The 10,117-nt window shown below is 41.9% G+C and overlaps 1 protein-coding gene across 1 annotated transcript in view; it reads left to right on the forward strand.

Moving 5' to 3' along the window:
* JCAD (junctional cadherin 5 associated) overlaps positions 1 to 9,747 on the forward strand; it is a 46,459-nt gene extending 36,712 nt beyond the window's left edge. Inside the window, exon 4 of the mRNA XM_030941218.1 lies at positions 4,627 to 9,747. Coding sequence (XP_030797078.1) covers positions 4,627 to 4,661 — 35 coding nt within the window. The 3' untranslated portion in view covers positions 4,662 to 9,747. The remainder of the gene's footprint in view (positions 1 to 4,626) is intronic.
* Positions 9,748 to 10,117: the final 370 nt, after the last annotated feature.

Here is a 10,117-nt window from a genome sequence, read left to right on the forward strand (position 1 = left end):
TTGCTTCACAAGTTAGAGTAAAGCCTTGTTGTTACGTCACTGATAAGCGCTTGGACTTTGCTTTCCTTTTGATGTATTTAATCATTGTAAACATAAGAATCCTCATCTTTTCCCCACCCCACTGCTGCCCCCGTGACCCCAGCATGCTAGAACTGCTTCATTGCTCCTAAATTTGTAGCCCACTTAAATTCAAGCATCTGTTCTGGAACTGTAACACAAGGCCATGCCATGTCTATTCGCACCACCCCACCCTACACACACACTCTTGTGCCGTGCCTGTTGTATCATCAGGTGTCTTTATTTTAGACTAAAGTTGATGGTTTCAGCTCACATGTCTTTAGTGGTCTTTCATGCCTCTGGCTACGAAATCAGCAGCCCAAAACCAATTCGGGTCACAGATTCCCATCTTTGCTGGAAGACTGATGCTCCAATTCGGAAGTGTCATCCCAGGCATTGATCGTACACAGAACCTCCCGGTTCCATCATCCTCTGTTGCAAACCCTGTTAATATGAGTCCAGGGGAAGAATGAGAAGAGATATCTGTGTGAGGCCCAAAATGAGAGAAATCGGGGAAGGCTTCATGATGCCAGATCACGCCATGAGAAGGCTGGACATTAGCACCTCTCCGAGGGCATTAATATGTGAAATGCCCACCAGGGCAGTCCTCAATAAGTTGTCCTCAGCTGAAATGGAACCCACAGGAAACAGGATTCTAAATTCTCCAGGTAACCACCCTACCCTCTAGACCTTTGTTGTCCAATATCGTAGCCCCTCGTCACATACAGCTACTGGGCACTTGAAATATGGCTCATGCAAATTGAGATGTGCTGTTAAGTGTAAGATACACACCAGATTCCAAAGATTTAGTGCAAAAAAAGAATCTAAAATGTCTCAATCATTTTTATATATTTTGAATATATTTGGTGAAATATAGTATTTAAATTAATTTTACCTGTTTACTTTTATTTGTTTTAACATAGCTACTAGAAAATTTAAAATAATGATGGTTGGGTGTGGCGTTTCATGATTGTAATCCCAGTACTTTGAGAGGCAGAGGGAGGAGGATCATTTGCGCCCCAACCCAGCCTGGGCAACCTAGCAAGACCCCCATCTCTACACAAAATGAAAAACAAAATTAGGCATGGTAGTGCATGTCTGTAGTCTCAACTACTTGCGAGGCTGAGGCAGGAGGATCGCTTGAGTCCAGGAGTTTAAGGCTGCAGTGAGCTGTGATTGTGCCCCTGCACTCTAACCCAGGTGACAGAGTGAGACCCTGTCTCTAAAAAATAAAGTAATGTTTTGTGGCCCACATTATAATTTTATTGGACCTGGACAGTCCATGAGCTGAAGAAAGAGCCCAGGGGACTGTGGGCAGCAGGCATGTCCCGTGGAGGTGTCTCTAGGGTGCCTGGCACAGAAGACCACGGAAAAGATGTGAGCTGAAATGACCATCTGTAATCTAAAGACACTCGATGGTGGGTACAACACAGCACAGATAATAAGGGTCTTGAAGGGTGTGTGTGTGTGTGTTGGGTGGGATGGTACAGACAGACATGGCATGGCCTGTTCAGTGCCTAATGTTATGTAATGTGAGGCTTAGCCTAGAAGAAACTAAGCATCTTAATAACAGATGCTCCCACTAGCCGGAAGTGTGACTTCCACACATTCTCATAATTTCGTGACCGCACACCTTATTCTCAATGGAGAAAAAGACACCTTTGCTCACAGGCGGACCCTCTCAGAATGTGAGCACTCTGAGGCTGATTGAGCACAGAAATGAAGCACCCAGCTATTAATGTCTTATATTGTCTCATGGATGTTGTTAAGCATCAACAGTCAGGAAGAACTTATGTGAACTCCCCTTCCTTTTAGCCAGATTATCCCTGCGTGCAGCTGATGATGTTTTAGCAGGTGCAAACTTCTTTTCCTAAATGCAGAGACTATCCCATCTGGTTAGTAATGTAGGGCTTAAAGTACTCTGAACGCTGTCTCCGTCATCACAGTCGTGATACCTGTTGTATCATACATCTGTCTCAGCCAGGTTGTAAAGGAGTGAGGAGGATGTGTAAGACGTTTTGCTGCTGGAGAAACTGGAATGTCTATGGCCTTTTTAATGCACGGTTGTCCAGATAGATTTCAGAAAAGATTGTTTTTCGTTTTTCTTTTTTTTTTTTTGAGACTGAGTCTCACTCTGTTGCCCAAGCTGGAGTGCGGTGGTGCGATCTCAGCTCACTGCCACCTCCACCTCCCAGGTTCAAGTGATTCTCGTGCCTCAGCCTCCCGAGTAGCTGGAACTACAGGCATGTACCACCACACCTGGCTAATTTTTGTATATTTAGTATTTTAGTAGAGATGGGGTTTCGCCATGTCAGCCAGGCTGGTCTCCAACGCGACCTCAGGTGATTTACCTGTTGCAGCTTCCCAAGGTGTTGGGATTACAGGCATGAGCCACCTCGTTTGGCCAAAAGATTGTTTTTCTAACTTTTCAGATACTTCCAGATTTCCTTTTTTTTTTTTCTTTGTTAAGTGAATCACCTTTTTTGACCATGCTGAGGCTTGCTGTTTTTTTTTTCCTTTTTCTTTTTTTCCCAGCTTTATTGAGGCATGATTGACAAAAATTGCATATATTTAAGGTATAGAACACGGTGTTTTGATTCATCTATAGATTGTGAAATGAGTACCCCAGTCAAGGCAGTTAACATAGTCATCTTCTCTCATAGTTACCAGTTTTTGAAGTGTGTTGAGAACATTTGAGATGTAACTCTATTAGCAAATTCCAAGTGTACATGATGGCATTAGTAACTAAAGTCACCATCCTATGCACTCAGTCTCCAGTACTTACTCATCTTATCGCTTAGGGTTTGTAGCCTTTGGCCAGTATTTCCCCTTTTCCTTTACCCCAGCCCCTGGCAACCACCCTTCTAATCTCTGTTACTGTGATTTCAGCTTTTTTAAAAAAAAAAAAAAAGATTCCACATATAGGTGAGATCATGCAGTATTTGTCTTTCTGTGTCTGGCTTTTTTGACTTACCATAATGGCCTTAAGTTTCATCCATGTTGTTGTAAAATGGCAGGATTTGCCTATTTTTTAGGGCTGAATAATATCCCATTGCGTGTGTATATACAATTTCTTTTTTTCTTTTCTTCTTCTTTTTTTTTTTTTTTTTGAGATGGAGTTTCACTCTTGTTGCCTAGGCTGGAGTGCAATGGCACGATCTCGGCTCACAGCAACCTCCGCCTCCTCGATTCAAGCAATTCTCTTGCCTCAGCCTCCCGAGTAGCTGGGATTACAGGCATGCGCCACCATGCCCGGCTAATTTTTTGTATTTTTAGTAGAGATGGGGTTTTTGCATGTTGGTCAGGCTGGTCTCGAACTCCCAACCTCAGGTTATCTGCCTGTCTCGGCCTCCCAAAGTGCTGGGATTACGGGCGTGAGCCACCATGCCCAGCTATACAATTTCTTTATCCGTACTTCCAGTGATGAAAACCTCGATGATTAGGTAGTTTCCTATCTTGGCCATTGTAAATAATGCTGCAGTGAACTTGGCTATTGTAAATAATGCTGTAGTGCAGGTATCTCTTCCATACTGATGTCCTTTCCTTTGGATACATACCCAGTCATGGGATTGCTGGATCATATGGTAGTTCTATTTTTAATTTTTTTTGAGGAACTTCCATAATGTTTCCATAATGGTTGTACTCCTTCCAGATTGCTTAAACATTTTTTCTTTAAAAATTAAGAAGCCTTTGAGCTGCTATGGCAGGAAAATCTTACCACAGGAGGTGCACGCATGAGCCTTAGGTTTGTCTGGATTCCAGACAGACATCTGTGAATTGGAGGTTGTGGGACTTGGCAGCGCCCAGCAGCAGCAGTAGTGGCAGTTTAGGATGATTGCTCTTTTGCATGGTGTCCCGTTTTAGAAATCCAGGTCATCTGGGCACAGATTGGGATTTTTCCATTGCCGGCAGTAGAATGGATCAGTGTGAGGGCCCAGACTGGTACACACCTGTGTTAGAAGGCTCTAGAAGCCTTCCACTGACAGGTGAGCATCCAGCCCTGGGGCTGCCTGCTGGTCAGTGGTGATGAGAGACAGAAAGCCTCTCTTTGCCAGCCAGGCAGTCAGGATTTGAGGATCCTCACGCCTTCAAGGGACAGCGTTTGATCACAAAGATGCATATTCTAAAGCAAGCTTTCTTTTGAGCTGTAACTTACCAAAAAAAAAAAAAAAAAAGAAGAAGAAGAAAGAAAGATAAGACTTCTACCTTAATATCAGCCAGATAAGATATCTACCTTAATATCAGCCAAACACATCACTGCCAGTTTGGAAACACTGCGTTTAAAGTGACGTATATTCCACGGTGAACAGGAAGGAGCCGCCGAAGTATTAAGCAGTTCATATTTTCCCATCTGTGTTTGGGTAATGACTATGCACATTCCTTGAAAACAGGCCTTTTTGGCAAATTTGTTTTACTCCTTAGTGAAAACATTATTGTTAAAATGTCCAAAAATTAACCTTTATACATTTGTAGCTTTTGTTCCCTAGACAAATTTGTGGTCTAAGGATTAAACAGAAAATAGAGCAGTTGAATATACCGCTGATTTTCTTTTCTCTTCTTTTTTTACAGATTCCTATGACCCTAGCAGAGTGGAGAGGGTGTGAGGAAATGCTGGCGGAGCTTGCATTCCGTTGCTAATTGAGTATTCTCAAGGAGCTGAGAAATGTAGTCTATCAGCCCACTTCCCCATGTAGAAGCTGGAAGCTGCTGGGTTTTTAGCATCCTGATAACATTCTTTACCACTGCCACTAGGAAACTTGCCATCCTCTCAGAATTGCTTTGTGGCGATAAAGCGATCGTCCGTTGAAACCATCTGTTTTTATAGCATGAAGATTTAATGCCTATAATTAGGAAGGAGTTTTCACAGAAACCCTCCCTCATGACAGATTTGACCAAGCTGGTAAATAGTTGGTGTTGCTCTCGTTCTGGGTGAAGATTTCAACATGGAAGATCTAGCAAATGCTTTGGAAAGGCCTGTGAATGGTGTGCTCCCCTCTGTGTCTCCATGGCCTGCAGTACATGCTCTTGTGAAGGAGTTTGGAACACAGGCTATTGCCTGGCGTTTCAGCACTTCCAGTTTAGGGGAAATGTGAATCAATAGGTATGATCCATTTCTAATCAATTTGACCTTCTGCTGCTGGAAGTCACTTTACTTATAAGTAACTTGCCAACAGAGAATAAAAGCAATATCTTTTAAGTTCCTGAGAAATTAAAACTTGTATTGTAATATACTAAGAGTATTATTTATCTGGCAGTGAAATATTTTGATCAGTTGCAAACATGCCATTGTCTGCTTTGCACTCAGTATTATCTATTTTTATTTTCTGTATGGGTATTTAGAAATTCTTTATATGAAAAATAATTGCTGGTTTAAAATAGACCATTTTAACAAAGTGACTATTTCTTTTTACGAAAATGCTATTTTTCTATGATGTAAACAATTGTTAGGCGGCAGATTTTTAAGGAAGTATTATTTTATTTAAGAGTCTGTATCCCTTTGTGTGAGAGGAACCCAAAGAGGGTTCACTTTTGCTTTAAAGCTCTGTCTCTTACCCACTGACAACTCTGCTACTTTTATTTTATCTTAGAAAATGTCAATATAGACATATCACAGGGTTAATAAAATAAACTTTTCACAAAGATTTTTGTACAAATGTAGCTATCAGGTTATATTTGAAAATAACCCTCTCAAAACCAGCCAACATTGTTATGACAATTTTTGCTGCCATATCAACTAGAATTACCAAAAAACATAGTTTTATCTTTGTATGTGTGTGGGGATCTGCCCTGAAACCATGCTTTTCTCCCCACCCCGCCATGCCACCCCTTTAAAGAAATACGTATTTTTTATCTAGAATGATCTTGAATTAGTCTCTGCATATTTTTAGAAAGTGCTTGGGGACGTTATATATATGCCATTACAAAAGTATTATGAGGCCTATGTATTCTACTGTGTTTAATATTGCATTAACCTGCACAAAGTTTATGCATTTTTTCCTTCTTTCTAAGTAAGGTATTCTTGATAGCTAACATTCCCTAAATCATTGCCCTTCCCTCCCTGCCTTCCTTCCTTCCTTCCTTCCTTCTTTCCTTTCTTCCTTCCTCCCTCCCTCCCTCCCTCCTTCCCTTACTACCTCTTGCCCTCCTTCCTTACCCCGTCCTCCTTTTCCTTTTTATTTTTTTTCCCCTTCTCTTTCATTTTATTTTCTTTTAGAGAAACCACCTTATCTATTTTTAGACATTTCAAATTCCTAAAATGTGAACCGTTGGGTGATCTCTCCTTTGGCCCTAAAACGGCTGGCCTGGCTCTCCCGGCCTGTTCTCATCTGCACCGTATGATTTTATTTCATAACAACTTTATGTATTTGGACTGTAACAAACAAAACAGAATCTAAGTCGCCCCAAAAAATCTTTCCAAATCTTTTCAAAATACTTATCTGCAGTCCAGAATTCAGCTCTTATGAAAAGTTAGAGTGCACTCCAGCTTTCACAGCAGCAGTATGCGGAGGAAAGAAAAAGCTCCTCTTCCCAGGAAAAATTGAGTGGGGAAGAGTTCAGACACTGTTGTCGTTGGTGAATCATTCAAGTCACCTGGTAGTACCAAGTAAGGGCTGAGGCGCCTGGAGGTCTTTGTGGGGTCTTACTTCCCTCTTTAAATGCAAACGTAAGAAGGTATATGTGTATATACATTTAGGTACGTGCACATGTATACATGTACGTGTACGCATACATACCCATACATGTATATGAACTCCATTCTGACTTCCTCTGAAATTTTGTTGATACCATCTAAATACCTCTTTGAATCAAAATAACTGAATTTTAGTTCATTCCTCAAGAGAAAGAGAAGGATCCCCGAGGAAAAAAAACTGTTGTACCTTCTGTGATTCTCAAACCAAACTGCAATGCCCTTCTGTTTTGTTATCTTAAACTGTTACATCTTTCTGAAACCATTCTGAATTAAGTTGAAATTATCAACATTTATACTTTAACTGTTCTAAACTTAAGCCTACATGTAAATCTTTTTGGGGGAAAGGTAACTTTAAAAGTTTAACTTGAAAATTTGACCTTTAAACTTTCATATTCTAAGGTAAATAATAGCCTATAACCAGCAACAGCTTTCCCAGAGGTCTTGAATTTAACACTAATTATTCAGTTGCTTCTATTTCTCGTACATACATAACTTTGTTATTTTTTTGTGGCTGGAAGAAAAAGTTTCTATATTTTGTATTTGTCTTTGTTGTTCTCATGCACACAGTTTACTGTTGGTGTTTAATAATTTGGAGCTCATAAAATTAAAAGTTGTAATTTTGACCATTTGGACTAAAAATTATATGAGGGATTACATGTGCAATGGATTAGTATTTCTTGATTTGCAAAAGAAGGGATAAATGATGGTAATTTAGCTCAAATTGCCTTTCTGTGAAGAAAATTTCTGAATGACTGAAAACCAAATATCTATATTATCACTTTCAACCTCATGTTTCTGCAAACTACAGAAAAACTCCTCACTGACAATGCACCCAGCCGCTGATTGGGTTTTCAGGATTATGTCCATGTGCATAACTGCTTGGATTTCTTCTTTTAAAGTCCCTAAAACATGAATCTGTTCTTCGAGATCCTGGTTTCCTTAGCAGAGTTCCTTGCTGGTTTCATTCATGTGGAAATTCTAAGTAGAACTTTGGCTGCCCCATTTTACTGTTGGTGAAGGGCCATTGTTAATGGAAGTTTGTGTTTTAAAACTCAGATGACTCTGAAACCAGACCCTGATCATTTTTTTTGTGGTAGCAAAATGACTTATTCTGACAGCATCTCGGTTTAGGGCTTCTGAAGAAAAAGGATGAAGCTGATCAGTTGAAACAACTACTTTCTCAACTCAGAGGCAGAAGGGTCTGATGGAAGACAGCATTCACCTACCTTTCATCCTGTGACTCCCAAAGATCATGTTTGTGTGTTCTGGCTGAGTTTTTTATTATCGTTTGTTTTGAATGATTAAATAATACACGATTAAATGTCAGGATAGCATCTCTTGCAAAGGGACCAGTGCAGCAGAATTGTCTCTCTCTCCATATTTGAGCTTAGAGAAACATTTCCCATGTCGTAAGTTCTTAGAAGCAATTAGTTTAGCGTTTAGGAGCATTGTTCTACCAGACCCATTTGTGCAGGGGAGATGAAGCTTAAAAGATGGGATGTTGGGTGGGAGTGTGTTTCTTAAGCCAAAGCTGTTGCAGGCCTGGGGGATTTTTGCTTTTTCTTTTTGTTTTGTTTTTGACTGCAGATTCTGTACATCTGTCTGTGGGAGGAGAGTTGCTACTCAGGACAGGATTTAAGAGACACATTCCAGTGACCTTTAAGAATCTGCATGGCGGGAGGTCCTTCTCCAGGAGTGTGGGTTGGTCCACTTTGGGACCCACCACACTAAGAAGGGGGAGATGATAAAATAACATTAAAGGAAGAATGGCCTCCAGCCTGCAGGTTTTGTTGGAAAGAAATAAAAAGGGAGTCATTAAGACCATAAATTCAGATTGAGGCCTCTTGAAAAGGTTGATGTGGGCTAGCAACCTGCCCGTCGAAACAGTCCTTGGTTCATCAGCCGTGTGAGGAGGCAGCCAAGGCTCCTGCAGATTCCTGACTGACCTCGGAAAGCCTCTGTGATACTTGTGTGTACAAATACAGCAGAGGACCGGGAGGTCCTTGTTCTGTGGTCTCTGCTTAGTGACTGAAACTTAAACCCAAAGGCAAGTCCAGATTGTCTGGCCGTTCATCCCCATGCCTTGAAGCAAGTGAGGAGGAACCCTTTCCGTATGAAAAGCAGGCCCTGCTAGGGCTTACAACCAAGCCAAAGGACCATCTCTTCTTTCTTCCACCTTCCTTCACCCCTGCCCTGCAGCAGAGCCGAGATGTGAGACATTCATTGCCATGGAGCAAGGAGACAAAGGCAAGTTCAAGTTGAGAAGCATATGGCAGCAAACAAAAATGAAAACAATATGTCCCAGCCAGGAGGAAAAGCAGTCATTTCCAGATTATAAAAATCAATGAAATACTCTCCACCTGGGTCAGCTGAAATTTGAGCCCTCACAGGCCTGTAAGAGAAGTTAAGCAGAAACATCTCAGGGGGACTTCTAAAATTTGGTGAAGACAAGGCCTTGCAACCCCAAAGAAACTTTTTTTCCCCCCCTTGAAACACGGTCTTGCTCTGTTGCCCAGCCTGGAGTGCAGCGGTGCGGTCATGGCTCACTGCAGCCTCAAGCTCCTGGGCTCAAGCACTATCCCCACCTCAACCTCCTCAGTAGCTGGGACTACAGGTGTGCACCACCGTGCCCAGCTAACCACAGAAACTTTCATCTGTTTATTCTTTCTTTGGGCACCATTAATACCTAAGACAGGTGGAAAGGGTCCCAGAAAGACACAATTGGTAATGGCCGATTGCTGGCTGCAGTCACCGCCCCCAGATCAGGCTGGTACAGGATGCCTTAAGGTGATGAGAAGTGAGGGTGCATGAAGAATAATGAGTACAGGGAAGAGAGAAACAGGACAAAGCAACACATAAAATGCCGGCAAAGCACAGATGAATGTCTTCAAGAAGCTCTTGTATTTCTCTGCACAATGTAAATATCCTTGCTGTTTCAGGATGGTGGCTGGCCTGCTCAGTAACATACATGTTCCAAATAAAGATTTTGCATGAAAGTACCTATGTCTGTTGTCTTTTACTGTGGGTGCAAGAGCTGCCCTAGAGACTGGTTCCTGAAGGGCAGCAGCTCAGATGGTGTGGGTAATGCAGGGACAGGTAGCCCACAGGATTCCAGCACCTTTGGTCTCCACCAGGATTTCCTGGGAGTTAAAGCTCCTCTTTACATCTCCCCCAAGGCTTACTGACATTGTGGAAAGAGGCCAAGAGTTAATTTGGGGACTGGGTGTGAATATTGACTCTCAATAACCATGTGGCCTTGTACATATCACATCCCTGGCTTCTGTGTCCTCCCCAGCCTCTCCTACCAAAAGGACATCAGAATCCAATATACAGAGAACCTCCAGCACATTGTGGGTGTCGAGTGCATGG

This window comes from Rhinopithecus roxellana, chromosome 11, assembly GCF_007565055.1.
Source record: "Rhinopithecus roxellana isolate Shanxi Qingling chromosome 11, ASM756505v1, whole genome shotgun sequence".
In the NCBI taxonomy this organism is placed as follows: Eukaryota; Metazoa; Chordata; class Mammalia; order Primates; family Cercopithecidae; genus Rhinopithecus; species Rhinopithecus roxellana.